The 19,079-nt window shown below is 46.9% G+C and overlaps 1 protein-coding gene across 1 annotated transcript in view; it reads left to right on the plus strand.

Moving 5' to 3' along the window:
* UBASH3B (ubiquitin associated and SH3 domain containing B) overlaps window positions 1–18,595 on the plus strand; it is a 71,468-nt gene extending 52,873 nt beyond the window's left edge. Inside the window, exons 4-14 of the mRNA XM_077919229.1 lie at window positions 172–370; window positions 2,843–3,012; window positions 3,537–3,745; window positions 4,479–4,614; window positions 4,733–4,853; window positions 5,469–5,591; window positions 11,406–11,498; window positions 12,057–12,201; window positions 13,730–13,836; window positions 15,575–15,684; window positions 16,468–18,595. Of these exons, the coding sequence (XP_077775355.1) occupies window positions 172–370; window positions 2,843–3,012; window positions 3,537–3,745; window positions 4,479–4,614; window positions 4,733–4,853; window positions 5,469–5,591; window positions 11,406–11,498; window positions 12,057–12,201; window positions 13,730–13,836; window positions 15,575–15,684; window positions 16,468–16,605 (1,551 nt within the window). The 3' untranslated portion in view covers window positions 16,606–18,595. The remainder of the gene's footprint in view (window positions 1–171; window positions 371–2,842; window positions 3,013–3,536; window positions 3,746–4,478; window positions 4,615–4,732; window positions 4,854–5,468; window positions 5,592–11,405; window positions 11,499–12,056; window positions 12,202–13,729; window positions 13,837–15,574; window positions 15,685–16,467) is intronic.
* The last annotated feature ends 484 nt before the right edge of the window (window positions 18,596–19,079 follow it).

Genomic DNA, 19,079 nt, shown 5'->3' on the forward strand with positions numbered 1-19,079 from the left:
AGTGTAACAGGAGCTCTAGTCCAACAACATCTGGAGGAAACTGTGTTGGCTACCCTTGGGCTGCAGAATCTTGGGGCAATCCAACTGATTTGGGGGTTTAAAAGGTAGACGTTTCCAGTGCTCATGGTGCATCGGATCATGGCCTCTAAACTGACCACAGTCTCTTGGCAGTGCGAAGACAGCAAAGTCGAGGCACTCTGTGAAGCTCTCCATGCTACTGTGACCCGATGGCGGTGCAAGTTCCCCGTCCCTTTGCCCCTGGAGCTCTACACCTCGTCCAACTTCATTGGGCTCTTTGTCAAGGAGGACAGCGCAGAGGTCCTCAAGAAATTTGCCGCAGACTTTGCTATGGAAGCCACTTCTAAAGCCGGTGGGTGCTCAGGGCAGGATGCAACTTCTTTAACTTTTATATTTTATTTCTTTAATGCAAGATGTTTCTGTTCCACCTTTTAGACTTCTTTGCATTTATGATTTTAAAAGCCTGCAAGGGTAGTTTACACTTGGGAAAGCCCCTATAAAGTTTGGGGCCAAGGTATCTCAAGGACAGCTTGCTCCCATATGAACCTCTCCATGCTCTTAAGACTGGTGTGGGGCACTTTTAACCCTCTGGAAGTCGCTGAACTACAATTTCCACCACCCCTGGCCATTGAGCATAGTTGCTGGGGCTGATGGGAGTTGTAGTTCAGCAACATCTGGAAGACTAAAGTTTCCCACCACCTACTTCTAAGATCAGTCGGTGAGACATCTCTCCTGGGTCCACCCCTCTGTTAAGAGCAGATGAGTAGTGAACAGAGAGCGGGGCCTTTTCTGTGTTGGCACCCACTCAAAGAACATTCTTAGTTCTGTAAGCTGGTTGCTCACACTTATGATCTTTCTGCACTAGGCTGAAATGTTTTACATATCCAGGTCTTTAAACTCAGTTTGTTGCAAGAGTGGCTGGTAGGGAGGGGCAGAACTGCAGACCCGGCCTCCTGACAGCAATATACTAGTGCTCTCAATGGTGTGTCTACTACACTATCCTGACTTTGCTGCTGTCCTCATGCTGTCCCAGAACACTGTAGCAACGCTGGTGCCGAGAGATCCATGGTGCCAGGTGAGGTATTGGAATAAAGTCTGACCACCAGGATGCCACCACAAAAAAGGCCCTGTCTTTGGAAGTGCTTGCCTAACTTTCTGAAGGTGCAAGGACACCTGGTGGAGGGCAGCTTCTTGTAGTGGGGGGGGGGCAGTCTTTTAGTTACAGAGGCTCCAGACTTCATGCTGTATAATATGCCCTTCATAATACAAGGGCCTTTTATCTTTCTGACATATGACCAGTTTGCCATTATTCCCACCTTCACCATGTTTTCAATATGCAGTTTGGCTCACTTGCTGGAGCCATCTGCTAGATCCACTCTCCCTCTTCTTCCACTTCGGGCAGTTCATTTGCTCTGTAGATTGCCTAGGGTGGTTTACATGCAGTGAAGTTTGTGCATGTGCTGAGATTATGTAGGAGCACAATATATTTTAACTGTTTAATATATATATTTTCTGTTTTATGCACTGTATTTTTTTGGCGGGGTTTTTTTTTCCATTTCCGTAATTGCTTCAGCTACACAAAAATAAATAATATTCACAATCCAAAAAATAAACAGATTGTACAATGGGGCTTCCAGTCTCTGGACGTGTCCTGTGTGGCTCCTTCTATTTTCCAACACTTTGCGATGCAAAATATCAAGAGTCAGTCCCGAGAGAACAGACCCTTTTTCCTTTTCTTTTTTTGAGCTCCTGGAGATCTGAACTTTCGTTCTTGAGCTAAGAGAGAGGTGCCCCACTGTGTTCTGCCTCAGCCCTCCCACTCTCATTGCTTCAAAAGAAAAACAGAATCTATACTTCCTCTGATTCATTATCTCCTGAGAAGGAAGCTGACATTTCGGCAGTTCTTTAACCTTTCTGACAGATGCGTGTTTGTTCTGTGCTTGCAATGCTGGTGCTTCCTGCATCCTCTCGGTGTCTCAAGATGCCTGTAAACAAAGCCCTTTCGTCGATGGGCAAGAGATGGGGGAGAAGGGCCGTTCAGTTTGCATTAAAAGGCAAAGTTCTCTCATTTGCACCTTCGGAAACAACAGGCAGACCGAAACTCAGCCGTGCTTTGGAATTTGCACATCTCTGAAATTTTGCAACGCAGCTCTTCAGTCAAGCCATGGATCCAGAAATGCACAGGCTAAAATATACATTAAAATGCATATAGATATATATTAGAATGCATTTTTGTATTTCATATTCACTATTAGGGAAAATTGCTTTGCAAAATGTGTATGCTATGGGGGGGGGAGTGGGATGTGCAAATGTGTACATTAGGAGAGATTTGTGCTAAAATGCTGGTGAATTGCACCAGAATTATTATTCTCAGAGTCCCCTTTGTAGAGAGATTTTTATTTATCTATCGAATCCCCACAACAACCCTGTGAGGTGGGGGGTAGACTGAGAAGCGGTCACTAGCCCAAAGTCACCCCCTGAGCTTCATGGCCAAGTAGGAATCTGGCCTCTCAGGTCTGTGAGGGGAATGGAAGTTTCCAGAAAACTCCCAGCAGATAACACTTCCCAGGATTCCTTGTGGGGTAGCCATGACTGTTTGAGGGGGCATGATATTGTGCTAAATGCATAGTCCAGATGGGGCCTTAATAATCTCTTACAAGCCTTATTTTTTATATAAAAAAATAAGGAATGTCTTCAATAGGGGTTGAAAAGACAACAAAAACATCCCAGAAGCACCTGACTCACCAGCTCTGAGCTAGGCTAACCTGGCTGATATCCAGTCGTCTCAGTGGCTCCCAACTGACCACAGATTTCCAATTTGCAGATGTCCACGTGGAACCCCACAAGAAGCAGCTCCACGTCACCCTGGCCTATCACTTCCAAGCCAGCCACTTGCCGACGCTTGAGAAGTTAGCTCAGAGCATAGACGTCAAGCTGGGCTGCGACTGGGTGGCTGCAATATTCTCCCGGGATATTAGATTTGCCAATCATGAGGTAAGCGTGGGACTCCTTGTTCCCCTTAGGGGAAATGAAGGCGGTTGCTGCGTTTGATTCAAAACACACAGCGAGGGTGGGCTCTTGGGGTGGGAGTTGTTCTTGCAGGAGAATCCATGTCTGCTTTAATATAAAGCAGGCACAGGAAAGTTGTGGCTCCAAGCGTTTAATCCAGATCACGAGGTCTGTTCTGTCTCAACCCAGTGCCCATCCTCATAAGATGTAGGAGCACTAGGGTAGGGAGGGCAGTTGCTACTGGGGAAAGAGATTTATTTTTGGTTGGTTGGTTGGGGAGGAGCCATTGCTTAGCATGTGCTCTTCATAAACAAGGTCCCCTAGTTCAGACCTGAACATCTCTAGGTTGGGCTGCAGATGTCCCCTTTCTGAAAATCTGGAGGTCCACTTCTAGGCAATTGTGGGCAATCTGAGCTGGATAGACCAATGACTTGCAACAAGGCAGTTTCTGATGTTCTTCTGCTCATTCACCGTTGGCTTAAGGCTTTCTCCTTCTCCACCCCTTGCAGACCCTCCAGGTGATCTACCCATACACCCCACAGAACGATGACGAGCTGGAGCTGGTCCCGGGGGACTTCATCTTCATGTCTCCCGTGGAGCAAGTCACCACCAGCGAAGGCTGGATTTACGGCACTTCGCTGGCAACAGGGTGCTCTGGGCTGCTGCCCGAGAATTATATCACCAAAGCAGATGAGTGCGGCACATGGGTGTTCCATGGGTAAGAGGTCTGATCCTGCTTGCATGGGTGGCAAGGGCTTTTATTGTGGATGAGTCTGCCGCTAGAAGGTCACAGCGTGGTGGTAGGGAAGCTCAAGCTGACTCACGGATGAGGGAGAAACAAGTCATTTTCGGTTCGGGCATCAATTATTGACTATGATTATGATTCCTATATTTATTTATATCTCCCTAGTCAGATTCAGTCCTTTGACATTCATGCACCTATCTAACGATGGTTCATTCATTTAAATGGATCTTCTCTCACTGCCAATGTAAACCAGCGAATGAATAGAAAGAGAACATGCCCAAGTGACACTGCCACAAAAACCTCACACATAAACCAATTTTGAAAAAAGGAAAAATAATATGTAAATTTACCAGCCACTCTCTCCTCCCACCTCTCTTCCCCTTCAATCATGTACTAGATACAGAATTGTCTAACGTTGAACATAACTCAGAGACTCTATGATCTCAAAAAGAGAGAGAGAAAGAGACACTGCACATTCTTTTGTAATTCAAGAAAGTATTTAATAAAAATTATTTCCAAAAGGGGGGGGGGGAGAATTAGTAAACTGCAACCCAGAAATCCTGGCTGATCATCTCACTCAGAGCCTGCCCAGTCCTTTTGTAAGATGCCTTATACATACTTTATTATGGGGGAAAGTGGGTTGTACATCATTAAATAGATGAAATGCATGTCAGCATCCACAAACCACCTGTGCCTGTTTTGGCAGGTCATATTCCATTCTGAACGCCACTTCGTCCCCCTCCCTCCTGATGTTCACTGACGGAGTGATGGATCGAAGGTTGCAGGAAGACCAAGGACCAGGGGATACTGGGCCCCTCACAATCTTCTGCCAGAGCATGCAGGTAAGGTTCGTCTGCACCTTTAGCTGCCTCCAAGGCAGGCTGAAACACCAGAAGGGGGGGGGGAAGAAGGCTGGTTATTTATCATACTAAGGTGTTGCTTTTTTAACCTCATCCTCAGCCCTTAAGGATCGCCAACTCACCTGGGCCACAGAAGAGGTGCCTTTTCGTTTGCCGACATGGCGAAAGGATGGACGTTGTGTTTGGGAAATACTGGCTCTCACAGTGTTTTGATGCCAAAGGTGAGTTTGTTTCTGTCACAGTGTTTTACTTTTTTTACCGGGAGACATCCAGTGCCATGCGAGCAGAGTTTGCTAGGAATAGAGGAGGAATCTGCACTACTGAAATTTCAAAGTGGACTCCACAGATCCAATCAGACCAATCGTCCTCTTCAGAATCTACAGTCTGGTAGATTCCATTACAAGTTCAAGGGATGCACGCTGCCTCCATTCCCCACACTCCATTCCCCAACTTTTAAAGTTGTAAAGTAGGGTGCTTGCTTTTCAGTTGCCCCCCCAACCCAAGTGGCTAATGCATAGGGCTTTTGACCTCTGCACACTTTGAATGCATGGAGAGCAGCTCTGCTTGGGAACGACAAGACGTATTGACATTCTCTCACTCTCAGGAGGAACTGTATTGAGGTGGGGATCTAGCTACCCTCAGGTAAACACCCTGGGACTCCCTGCTGCAGGATCTTCTCCCTCTCTGGAACGTCACACGATCTTCCAAATGTTTTATTGCCTCTCTTGGATGGCTGGGGGAACTCACATTACAATTTGATAACTGCTACCTGAAGGACGTGCACTTGGGGGAATCACCTAAATTTTTGCCTCCTTGCTCTCTGTGTCTCCTGACAGGAAGGTACATGCGGACAAACCTGAATATGCCTCACAGCCTACCTCAACGGAGTGGTGGTTTCAGGGATTATGAAAAGGATGCCCCCATCACCGTGTTTGGCTGCACTCAAGCACGGCTTGTGGGTAAGCTCCCCACTTGGGGAACAGTATTTTTCTTTTTCTATTAGAGGTGGTGCTGTGGTCTAAACCACTGAGCCTCTTGGGCTTGCCGATCAGAAGGTCGGCGGTTCGAATCCCCACGACAGGGTGAGCTCCTGTTGCTCAGTCCCAGCTCCTGCCAACCTAGCAGTTCGAAAGCACACCAGTGCAAGTAAATAAATAGGTACCACTCCGGCAGGAAGGTAAACAGTGTTTCTGTGCACTGCTCTGTTTTTGCCAGAAGCGGCTTAGTCATGCTGCCCACATGACCCGGAAAAACTGTCTGCGGACAAACGTTGGCTCCCTCAGCCTGTAAAGCGAGATGAGCGCTGCAACCCCAGAGTCGTCTGCAACTGGACTTGACTGTCAGGGGTCCTTTACCTTTACTCTCCTTGAGAGTTTTGGGTTCTAGTCTCTCTTGCTCTCTTAATGGATCCTTGTCTGTCAAACATCCAGCCACAACATCAGCAGTTGTAGCACATCGACCACGATAGTAATAATAATAAAATCAGGCCTGCTTGCTCTGTCTTGCAACTCTTCCAAAACTACTCTGGCTCTTGGGCATTAGAGGACGAGAGGTACCAGTCGAGGGGTGGCTTTTCCTGCTTGCCATCACCTTGAATTAAAGTGCATGAGGCCCACTGCAATGAAGCCATTATGAGCTGGAAATCAGAGATGGCTCAGAGTCTAGATTTTCTAGGTTAAGAAATATGAGCCTCAGGGGCTGGTCATGCTCACCTCAAATTACAACCTCCCAGTTCTTCTTCTGGTTCAGATTTCGGTCTCAGTGAAAGAAAACCCCCATTTCTCGCTGTGTCCCTCCTGCTCACCTCTTCCCATGATCCTCTACTCCTGGGGTAGCCAGTGTGGCGCCTTGCAGGTGGTGCTGCACTACAATTCCCACTATCCCTGGCTGTCGGCCATGCTGACTAGGAGTGGAGACCCAACAAGATCTGGAGGGCCACCCTGTTAGCTGTGCTTGACTGCTACTGTGCCTGGGTGCAAAAAGAGGAGGGGGCTCCTGCACTTTTAATAGCTTTGTAAAAAACGAGAATTTCATTTTTTAAAAATAATTTTTTTATTAGATTTTCACATTTTTATACATTTTATCTCTAACCAATTCAAACATTAGATTACAAGGTTCTCTGATCCTTCAGACTTCCTCCCCTGCGTCCCATTGGTTGTTATATTAAAAGGTTAAGTTTTCTGCATCTTATGCTTTGTCCAGCTATTCTGTATCTCTGATTATCATAAGCAATTTCACATTACAAATGTCATTACACTACCAATGATTTTAACTGTTTACAGTGGGGTTTTTAAAATAAACTACAAATTTACTCCAGTCTCTAGCAAATACTTAATCCTCTTGGTTTCTGATCTTCCCCATCAGTTTTGCCATTTCTGCATATTCCATCAATTTTGTCTGCCAGTCTTCCTTTGTTGTTGGTGGTTCTTCTTTCCATTTTTGGGCTAGTTGCATTCTTGCCACCGCTGCCGTTGCATACATAAAAAGTCTTTCGTTTAGGTTTAATAGGTGAAGAAATACCAAGAGAAGATAAAAGACTTTTTTAAAAAGAGAATTTCAGCTTGGATGACAAACTACATTTGGCGAAATGTCCTCTTCTCTTAAACGTGCAGGTGACCTGCCCTTTGTTTTTGCATCTAGACACACTAGCAGCGGAAGCTGGGATTTCAGCTAGTGCAGCTTGCTATACAAGCTGAAGTTCTTTACACAATGTATAGTTAAACTGTGGAACTCACTGCCACAGGAGGCAGTGATGGCCAATAATGTGGATGGATTTAAAAGAGGTTTGGGCAAAGTCATGGAGGAGAAGGGCTATCAATGGCTATGAGCCACAATGGCTATGCTCTGCCTCTGCTGTCAGAGGCAGTAATGGTTCTGAAAAAGCAGTTTGTGGAAACCACAGGAGGGGAGAGGGCTCTTGTGCTTTGGTCTTGTTTGCAGGTTTTCCACAGGCATCTGGTTGGCCGCTGTAAGAACTAGATGAGGCTCTCCACATGCTCTTATGTTCAGAGGAATTATTTCCTTTACACTGACATCGTTTGCACTTGGGCACCCTGTCCATTGTTGTAAGTCATTAACTGGCAGGGAACCAGTTTTGTATTGGCTCTGAACCAAATACTCCAAGTGTGGTGAAGGGGAGAGAAGAGAAAGAGGTGGAAAAACACGGCTATTCCTGCCAAAGGTTAATCTTATGCAGCAGCGGCAGCCATTGGGAGAATGGACCCAGGGGCATAGGAAGGGGGTGTGCGGCCCGCCCTGGGTGTCATCCTTGAGGGGGTGACAAAATGGCACATCACAGAGGGTGGCACTTACCGTGGGGCCTGGCCTGCAGTGCACCCGAGCCACGTGTCTCTCCTGGGAGTGACACGGTGACTCGCGGCCCCGCGCTGTCTGAAACAGCAGCGTGGGGCTTGCATCTGCCAGGCGGACTCCGTGGGCAGCTCGCCGTGGCAGCCCCCTCCCCCCGGATGGATCGCCGTGGTGCCCCCATGCACAGATTACCTTCTCAGCCCCATGGGTGAATCGCCCCATCCCAATGAGCAGATCACCCCGCCCCCGCTGCTCCGGGTGCCGGAGCAGCTAGCTACGCCCCTGAATGGACCTTGAGCCTAGGATTGTTGCAAGTCTCTTTGGTTGGTTGGTTTAAGCCAGGCTTTGCAACCCTGGCACTCTAAAGAGCTTTGGGGCTTCAAATCCCACCAGCACGTAGTCAAGCATATTTAGAGGGCGAAGGCTGATTTAGACAGAGAGCTGTTGCAATTTTCCTACATTCTGCATAAGCACAGCAGTTTCCAATACTTGCCTGGTGGCCCTGCTGCCCTTCTGTGCTGCCATTTGTGCCAGTTCCTGTGCGAGACGAGCAGCAGCCATTGTCGGGGTGACTTTGGAGGTGACGACTTAAGCTGTGATCTCTATTTGCACATAACTGTCAGCTCAGCAGCGAAAACACATTTGGCTGCAAATCCATGAGCTGCTGTAGTGACACATCGATTTGAGTGCCTGTTTGAGAAACAGAAGGAGTCGCTGGGGAAGCTTCCCAATGCTGAGATTCTCCAAGCACTGCGTGAGAAGCCCGGCTCCTTGCTTCTTCCGTGCAAAATATCTCGGGGAAGCAAGACATTTGACACCTAGTCATACAGCAGGGGACAAAGCATTATTTTAGCACGTGTGGAATTGTTGGCTGTGAATATCACTCACAACCCTGAGAGTTGCCTGCTTTATCACCTAGCAAACTATGGGCAGTCAAGTTACCCATCTCTGTGTGTAGAAGCCTCAGGGCCTTATTGTGAGCACAATAGAATTGTTGCTCTGGTATCATTATTATTAAATTCATTGTTCCACCTTTCACCATCAGGTTACAACCATTTAAAATTTAGTCTTAAAAAACAGTTAAAACAGATTACAGTTGGAGGAAGAGGGTGGCACCCTGAAAATGTGCATCTCAGGTGCCAAAGGCCAGGGTAATAATTAGATGCAGAAAGAAATGTTGCTGTCTAGAAATGTTTAATTTAAGTGGCATGATGTTGATGTAAGTTGCAATGTGTTTGCAATAGGAGGAGGGAGGGTATGTTCTGGAGGGGGTCACTTGAGAAGGTAGGAAGGGGGCAGGCTCCAGCCAAGCCCCTCTAAACCGGCCTGCTAGGGAGTCTTCAGGTTGCTAGAGGACCTCTCCTTTATCTGTGGGTTGGCAATCAGAAGTGGGGTTTTTTTTGGGGGGGGGGAATCAAGGTGGTAGATTTGGCACCAGTTAGGAATCCTTATGGCTTGGATCAGGACGGTCCTACTTTTCATACCAAGAGGGCCACACACTGCCTTGTTGCACAGGATGAGGTGCAAGTCCAAGATTTGGCATCTCCTTCCCATGTTCCCAAAGGCAGCTAAGCAGAGGCACCAGGCTTTGGGATGGAGGTGTGAGGCTCTGGCAGGGTCCTAGAGCCCTCCCACCTCCTTCCCAAAGCTGGGAAAGTGCAAACTCGGCTTTGGGGAGGAAGAAGGAAGACTCTAGGACCCTGTCAGAACCCTCACACCTCCTTCCCAAAGCCCAGCACCTTGCTTACCTAGCTTTGGGAAGGCAGGGCAAGGGCTGCAGGGGGCATCAAATGTTTCCAAGGGCCTCCAAAGAAGGCCTCAAGCGTGTGTTGGAGTGCCCTGCCTTAGATTGAGCGAGGATGAATCAATTGATTTAATTGACCAAAAGTACAAAGTTGCCTTATACCAGACCAGACCAGTTTGTCCATTTAGTTCATTATTGTCATCTTTGGCATAGTCCTGACACAGACATGACTCCCTTGGAAGGTGGTGGACTCTCCTTCCTTGGAGGTTTTTAAGCAGGGGTTGGATGGCCATCTGTCATGGATGCTTTAGCTGAGATTCATGCATTGCAGGAGTTTGGACTAGATGAACCTTGGGGTCCCTTCCAGCTCCGTGATTCTAACCCACTACCTTTCTTATAAGAGAAATAACTGATTGCAACAACAGCAATATACGAACAAACTATTTTCCTATTTTATTAAGCATTCTCTGAACATAGGTAAAGGTAAAGGGACCCCTGACCATTAGGTCCAGTCGTGACCAACTCTGGGGTTGCGGTGCTCATCTCGCTCTATGGGCCGAGGGAGCCGCCGTTTGTCCGCAGACAGCTTCCGGGTCATGTGGCCAGCATGACTAAGCCGCTTCTGGCAAACCAGAGCAGCGCACGGAAATGCCGTTTACCTTCCCGCTGGAGCGGTTCCTATTTATCTACTTGCACTTTGACGTGCTTTCGAACTGCTAGGTTGGCAGGAGCTGGGACCGAGCAACGGGAGCTCACCCCGTCACAGGGATTCGAACCACCAACCTTCTGATCGGCAAGTCCTAGGCTCTGTGGTTTAACCCATAGCGCCACCTGTGTCCCTCTCTGAACATAAGCAGTCCTTAAAATGATGAACGGCTAGTCTCCCTGAAGCCCACCCCATTGTTTTGTTAGTTTCAGTGGGCTGCAGGAAGAGGACAATTGCAGCCAAAAGTGTTCCCAGCTTACAGCAGAACAGATCAACTGGGATGCTCAAATAATATCTGCCCTGTATTCATACAGAGTGCAAGATTCTTTACTTAAAGCAGATGGGAAGTCACAGTGAAATCTGTCAGTTTTTTCTACCAGAATCGTAAGAGTTGGAAAGTGCAATGCGGCTGCCCCCTGCAGGTGGAAAATGAGTCGTGCTTCGCCACCAAGCTGTGCTGTGTTTGTTTCAAGACTGGAATGGTTATCTGCCAGATATCGAAGGAACTGCTGTGGCCCCAGTGGCAAAAGTCCTGCTTTAAACAGGAAACAACTATTGATCAGGAGCAAACTGATCCAGAGCAATAATAGTAATAGCTGGCTAAGAATAGATGAACAAAAGACGAGCCTGCTGGATCAAGCCGATGGCCCATCTCATCCAGCCTCCTGTTCTCACAGTGGCCAGCCAGATGGCCATAGGAAACCAGCAAGCAGGAGCCGAGACAGTATGGTGTAGTGGTTAGAGAGCTGTAGTAGGAGCTGGGAGAACAAGGTTCAAATCCCCACTCTTGCCGTGAAGCTGACCGCATGACCTCTCGATCTAACCTACTCCACAGGGTTGTTGTGAGGGTAAAATGGGAAGGAAGAGAACTATGTACACCACCTTGAGTTTGGGAGAAATAAGGTGGGATAATTAGAAAGAAAGAAAGAATCTGTAGCATTATAATCAGGAAAACTGATGCAATATTCCCCAGGTCTGAATGCACTCTTATTTTGAGCATGTGTCTTCAAACAGGTGAGGCCCTCCTTGAAAGTAACACAGTCATCCACCACATCTACTGTTCCCCGTCACTGCGCTGCGTACAGACTGCACACTATATTTTGAAAGGTAAGAAGATGGCAGCAAGGTAGCTGGATTAAATAATAATCATAATCTTATTATTTTTATTATTTATACCGCACCCATCCGGTTGTCCCCAGCCACTCTGGGCATATATATAAGAGCATACTAAAACATCAAACATTAAAAACTTCCTGATACAGGGCTGTCTTCATGCTTTGTTCATATTCTCTTCCTTCCTTCCTTCGAAACTCCAGTGGTTCGTTCTGCAAACGGGTGATGTCTCATTTTGATAGCCATGACTAGGCGGGGGGGGGGAGGAATTTATATGCAAGGTGAGGCACAGATGCCCTGGAGTGAAAATCCCCCCCCCCAAAAAAAAACCCATAGCTGGACAAAACCTACAGCTACTTTGCATACCTGCAGCTTCTGAGGCTCCATCCCCCAAAGGGGATGAAAAATAGTGGATTTTTAGTTAAGGGCTCCCAAAATATTTGCAAAATCAGGAATGAGAAAATGCCTTGGAGTGTCTATTTATGTCCCTGTCCTGGACTTGTAATGCGTTTCTTATTCAGAGCGCCCTATTTTTTACTGTTCAACTCCCAGGCTTGCAGCAGGAAAATAATCTGAAGATTCGTGTAGAGCCGGGCTTATTCGAGTGGACGAAATGGGTCGCTGGGAGCTCCCTGCCTGCCTGGATACCTCCAGTGGACTTAGCGGCAGCCAGTTTGAGTGTGGATACAACTTATAGGTAAGAGAAGCCAATGTGCTGCATTTTTTGTTTGTTTGGGACCTTGTGAAGCTGGAACACAGGGAGCTTGTGTTCCTCTACCCCAGCCTTACCCAGACTAATGCCTTCCAAATCTTTTGGACTACATCTTCCATCATCCCAGACCGTGGCCCATTCTGGCGGGGGTTGATGAGAGGTGATCAGTGGAATTTCTCCCCTTTTTGGTGGGAAAGGACTGTGGCTCAGTGGTAGTAGAGTGCATGCTTTGAATGAAGAAGATCCACAGTTCAATCCTGGGCATCTCCCAAGTAGGGATGGACAAGCTCCCATCTGAAATCCTGACAAGCCACTACCAGTCAGGGTAGACATATTGATGGCATGGTCAGCCAATAATTTGTCGGAGTATAGGGCAGTTTCCTCTGTAGTTCAAAACTTCTGGAGGAGGGCAACAGGTTGAGGGTAATGGTTCTGCACACTGAAAAGCCCAACCAGCTCATCCGTGGTGCATTTAATCAGCAGCCTACTCAGGCCAATGGGATTTACGGCAGGAAAGACGCAACTGCCAGGGAGCTGAACTGAAGCCTGGAAGGTGATGCTCTGTAAGCATCTCTGCATCTGGAGAATGAATATGGAGGGTTAGGGAGCCAGACAGATGTTTTGCAAGAGGAGGGGGGAGGCACGATGCCTAAAGTAAAAGGCAGAGAGCAAGCTCCTCGTCATTAGGAGCCAGACGAGTTATGAGCTGTAGTTTGTGGCCATTTGGAGGAAAGGAGAAGAAGAAGAAGAAGAAGAAGAAGAAGAAGAAGAAGAAGAAGAAGAAGGCGATCAAACATTAAAAACTTCCCTAAACAGGGCTGCCTTCAGATGATAACTGGTATTAATTGATAACTGGCATTGATAACTGATATTCAGAAGCATGACTGATTCCATCTGTGATGGGAGAGCATAGCCACTGTGGCTAGTAACCATGTTGAACTGTAGAATGCTAGATATGTTTATGTAAAATGTTTTAGACCACAGATATATTTTTAAAATAGGAGCATAGAATCATAGAGCTGGAAGGGACCCCCCGGTCATCTAGTCCAACCCCCTGCAATGCAGACATCTCTGCTAAAGCACCCATGACAGATGGCCATCCAACCTCTGCTTAAAAGCCTCCAAGGAAGGAGAGTCTGCCGTCTTCCGAGGGAGACCGTTCCACTGTGTGTGTGTGTGTGTGTTTGTATGTTTGTGTGTGTGTGTGTGTGTGTTTGCGCTCCATGAACACATGGTAGAAGCCTAGCCATTTTTATTCTGGTAAAGAGTTCAGCTTCCTTCTAGCTTTTTCTTCTCATCCCAACCATCTTGCATTTGAAGAAGTGGAGGCTGAGTGGGAGGATCCCTGGGATTGTCGTTGGGTTTTTGGAATTCATGCGGAGGTGGAAGGTTGGATCCTGGCCTCCCCCAACCCCACAAGGCATTATTACAGGTGGACAGGCCACCTTCTCCTCTTCTGCTTCTCCTCTCCCATTCCTGCTTTACTTCTACACTTACATTTTTCTGTCCACAGACCTCATATACCGGTGAGCAAATTAGGCATTTCAGAGTCATACGATACATACATCAGCAGAAGCTACCAAGTAACAAAAGAGATCCTAAGTGAATGCAAAGCCAAAGGCAAGTAAAACCCCACCTTGCAGTCAAGGATTTGCTCGGTTCAGTTGGGCTAACTCCCAAGCCAGGGGTGTACAGAATTGCATCCTCAAGAAGTCGCTTTGTGGCGTCACGTGTACATCTAAGGGAGGTTGAAAGGATCGTGCAGCTAAACCACAGAAAGCAGCAGGGAGTGTCCCCAAGGTGGAGTGAGAGATTCATTCTCTCTAATTCCAATGGTCAGAGTGTCATTGCTCATGTAACCAAATTGCAGCATTCACGCACAACAGGGGAGCTATAAGCTGCTTTTGGTGAACTGCAAGAATTGTAGTAGTACCTAAGAAAAATTCAAAGGGACCCAAAAAAAGCCAGACCAGTGATGACCAAGCATGCTCGCTGAGCATGCAGTGCTCCCTGACTGGCAGACTGGGGAAATTGAAAAGGGGCAGGGAATGGAATGGAATGGAATCGCAGCAGCATTTTGTTGAGGGCCCCAATTGTCTGTATTAAAAGTAATCCCAAGAGCATTTTTGCAGCTACCTGGTGATGAATGTGCATGTGTAAATTGGCCTTTTTGCTAGCCCTGCTCAGGCCTTTTTGCCCTTCACACATTTAAGAACAGAAGAGTCGTGCTGGATCAGGCCAATGACCCATCTCGTCCAGCGTCCAGTTTTCACAGTGGCCAACCAGATGCTTGCCAGAAACACTTAGGACCCAAGCACAAGAGCACCCTCCACTCCTATGACATCCAGCAACTGGTATTCAGAAGCATTGTTGCCTCTGAATGTGGACGAAACAAAATTAAAGAAAACCTTTCCAGTAGCACCTTAGAGACCAACTAAGTTTGTTATTGGTATGAGCTTTTGTGTGCATGCACGAAATGGGACACGGGTGGCGCTGTGGGTTAAACCACAGAGCCTAGGACTTGCCGATCAGAAGGTTGGTGGTTCGAATGGGGTGAGCTCCCGTTGCTCGGTCCCTGCTCCTGCCAACCTAGCAGTTCGAAAGCACATCAAAGTGCAAGTAGATAAATAGGTACCACTCTGGCGGGAAGGTAAACGGCATTTCCGTGCGCTGCTCTGGTTTGCCAGAAGCGGCTTAGTCATGCTGGCCACATGACCCGGAAGCTGTACGCCGGCTCCCTCGGCCAATAAAACGAGATGAGCGCCGCAACCCCAGAGTCGGCCACGACTGGACCTAATGGTCAGGGGTCCCTTTACCTAAGGTGCTACTGGAAGGATTTTTTAAATTTTGTTTTGACTATGGCAGACCAATACGGCTACCTACCTGTAACTAGAACTCTGAATGTGGAGGCAGAGCATAGCCATCGTGTCTAGTAGCCATCAAGAGCTTTCTCCTCCATGAATTTGCCTACTAGACACGATGGCCACCCAAGTTGGAGGCACATCCCTGCAGAATCACATAACTGAGTGGAGGTCATGTGAGGAGGTATGGGGAGGAATCCCTGCCCCCTCAAATACATGACCCCCCTTTACTTACCACTCTCCATGAGTGAGAGGGTCAACCTCTGAAAGCAGGAAGCCCCCTTGGCTCACGGGAGCTCCTTGTCCAATTCGGAACCCCATTTAGAAGGTGATTTCAAGGAGTGAAAATAGTCGGAAGCGGGGAGTGCTAAGCACTCTACCCTTCCCACCACTTCCCCACTTGAAATCACAGGCTCCTGAGGTTGGTTTTGCATTATAAACTTCATCACAAACAGGTGGCTGTGATGTGTCAATTTCTTTATGTTCTCTCCCTGCAGGGAATAACATTTTGATAGTGGCCCATGCATCCTCCCTGGAAGCTTGTACTTGCCAACTGCAAGGACTGTCTCCTCAGAATTCCAAGGACTTTGTACAGATGGTCAGAAAGGTAATGGGAACCCACCAGTAATGGAAAGATCTTTAGATGTATAGCGAGGTGGACCCTCTGTTGCCCCCAAGTGAAAAATCTTCCAAGTACAGTTGTACTCTGGAAGTCGAATGGAATCTGTTCCGGAAGTCCGTTTGACTTCTAAAGCGTTCAGAAACCAAAGCGCAGCTTCCTATTGGCTGCTGGAACCTCCAGCAGCCAATCAGAAGCCGCTGAAGCTCCATCGGGCATCCAGCTTCGAAAAGAACGTTTGAAAACCGGAACACTCACTTCCAGGTTTTGATCATTCATGAGCAGATTTGTTCGGGAGCCAAGGCGTTTGAGATCCAAGGTACGACTGTACAAAGATCATTGTATCCCATTGAGCTCCAGAAGGCTGGAGAATTAATGGCTGTGTTCCATTTTTGTGACTTTTTCCCTAGTTGTATATGTATATTTGAGCTTTTGCATGGCATAAAAGACACTTCTGCAAGTTTAATGCTCATTTCTGAGTTATTTGCTTCCAGAAAAAGAATCTGTTTGCAAATAATATGGAATTGAGTGCTAATTCCATGCTGCATACAGTGGTTCTCAACCTGTGGGTCCCCAGATGTTGTTGGACTACAACTCCCATCATCCCTGAGCTCTGGCCTTGCTAGCTAGGGATCATGGGAGTTGTAGTTCAGTAACATCTGGGGACCCCCAGGTTGAGAAGGCTGCACTATAATAATTATTCTACTGTAGTTCCCCTCTCCTCTCTCCCACTCCTTCTGGTTTTTAATCCATCTCTTTTATGAACCGCAGATTCCATACTTGGGTTTCTGTTGCTGTGAAGAACTTGGAGAGACGGGTCTCTGGCAACTTACTGACCCACCCATCCTCCCTCTCACTCATGGACCAACCGGCGGCTTTAACTGGAGAGAAACTTTGCTACAAGAATAAGAAAGGGCGACCAAAGAGCTGGCCTTTCAAAAGACTGGAGAATGTCTCATGTATTGGAACTCTTCCCCCTCTCCCCCTTCTAATTACTTATGATGGAGGAAATTACTCATAACCTTTTAGATGGATTTTAAAAAATAACACTCTAGCATATCTTCCACAGAGTGGCATTCGTGCGTCTAGAAAAATAGCTCAATATAGACGTATGCTTGGATTGTGGGACAATATATGTGTACTCAAACACTCTCTCGTTCTCTCTTCAGGCTTCTGTCCAGCAGAAATGTCTTTGTGACGTAAGCTACTGAGCTTTAATATATAATATTTTTTTTTAAAAAAAAATAATGAATTAAGCTCCAGGGAGGAGAACCAGTTTTCACTGCCTTCTGTATAACATTAGTGACAATTAGGACTGTGTTCTAAATTGTGGACTTCTCTGTTTTGTTGTTTGTTAGATTTTTAATTTTTCACAGGATTGACCTTTGCCATTTCATTCCGAGCCGTTTCGGATAAAGTACACCCCACACCGTATTTTGCTAAGTTATTATATGTGCCACATCTACATTCCACAAGATTGCCCCCAAAACATGTGACAGAAGGAAGTGGAATGGCTCCCCCAATCAGAACTAGTGTAGAATTATGTGCCTCAGGGGTTTGGTTTTTTTGTGTGTGTTTTAAGAAAAACGTGCAGTTGAATGAAAAATGTGTAGTTGGAAAGCTGATGATGTGTACTTGGAAAATGGGGTGAAAGCGGGACACATTAGGTGTATGTGGTTCTTAAGCATTTGAATGACAGGCGCTGTCAAGGAAAGTGTGCGCGCACAAATTACTTAAGGGTAGAATGTGCTCAGTTTCTGTTCTTAAACTGCCCAAACCACATTACAACATCGTCTTCATTTGGGCCAGAAGCTCCTCTACTTCATCTTCAGACAGGTAACACTTTGTTGTAAATGCCCTTAAGGTATTCCTGGTTTTGCACCTTAGGCCTGTCTCACGCCCTGTGTTCCTCCTACTGTACCTAATGCAAAATTGCTAGTCTGGTGTCCCACTCAGCCAACAGTGGCTTATTATAATGAATGTAGGTATAAGTTTTCTGTTTCCACAGATGGTCAGGCCCTGCTTTTCCTTTTGAGCATAGCACTTACACATACGAGCCCCTCGACACTGACATTATGAGATCTGGCAAGCGAGGATCAGAGCAGCGCTCATGTAATTTGGTGACCCTGCAGAGAATTCGACCTTGACCCTCAAAGCCTTGGAGAGCATGCTGTCCACACACTTAATGCCCAATATCGAATCAGCGAAAATAGTTTTGCTTTTTGCTTCCCTTCCCCCACCCCACCCCCAACACAAGAGACAGAGAGAAAACTTCAGATGGGTGGGAGAAGCTGAGGAGATCCACTTACTGAGCCAGTCCAGAGAACTACTAACTTATTGATTGCTTTTGGCTCAGCTCACTAAACCCCTCCATCTCCTAATCAGGTCTTTCAGATTGGCCAGACCAGTCATGGGACTGGACTGAGTCTGAAACAGACCATCCAGAAACCCTCGGAAAAAGCTTCATTGGCTAGCAACTTGATTCTGCAGACAATACAAAATATTCTGGCAGAGGGGGCCGAGGGGACCACCCTGCTCCCTGAACACAGCTGCCAATTTGACTCTGCTTTTAATCCACCAAGTTGCCTGGCTTGAAGGAGCAACTTCTGCAGGGTTTATGGATTCTCCATTGTGGAATTCATGCTAAAAGCCCAAACACCAGTAAACATGTCTTGTTTGAAGGAGTGTTTTTTTTCCTGACAATCTGTAGATCAGTATACATTTCAGTAGATCTGTTGAGATTTCAGCAGACCTGAAAATATCAGAATAGATTCAGAAACCTGTGTGGAGAAACCACCACTGATACAGGGTGACCGCAAGGAGCCAAGCATCCGTTGTGCTCGCTTTTTTAATGTGGGGTCTGACGGGGAATTTGTGCAATTGGAGGATCTGGTGTGTTTTTTTAAAAAAAAAACATAGCATAGCTAGTGTACTGCCACCATTGGAGCATTGTAAATATTTCAGATATCTTTGAAATGAGCCCAAAGGGATCTTGGTGGGGACAGAATTGTTATGAGGAAGGGCTCATTCACACATCGCTTTGGTCTCCCAGTACTTGATAACTCTTAACAAGGTGGCCTTCTGTTTTGAGCATCGTGCTTAGAGGTCATATGGAAGCTTCATCTCTGGTGTTTGAACCTTGGTGGCTTTCTCACACAGGCAAAGCATCTCTTGTGACAAACATGCATGCTCAGCAGTGCCGGCCAAGGCTGGTGGTGCGATCTCTATTGGCAGGCCCCCTAATGGGTCTGACAACTTCCCATGTTTACAGATTATTTCCATGTTTCCTTATCTTTTGCACGATGACCAGTCCCTTGGACAAGGGCTGTTAAGGGCATGCCTCTCACCCATTTGCATTTTTTACTTGCAATATGACGATTCCT

Source organism: Podarcis muralis, chromosome 15, assembly GCF_964188315.1.
Source record: "Podarcis muralis chromosome 15, rPodMur119.hap1.1, whole genome shotgun sequence".
NCBI classification, from domain to species: domain Eukaryota; kingdom Metazoa; phylum Chordata; class Lepidosauria; order Squamata; family Lacertidae; genus Podarcis; species Podarcis muralis.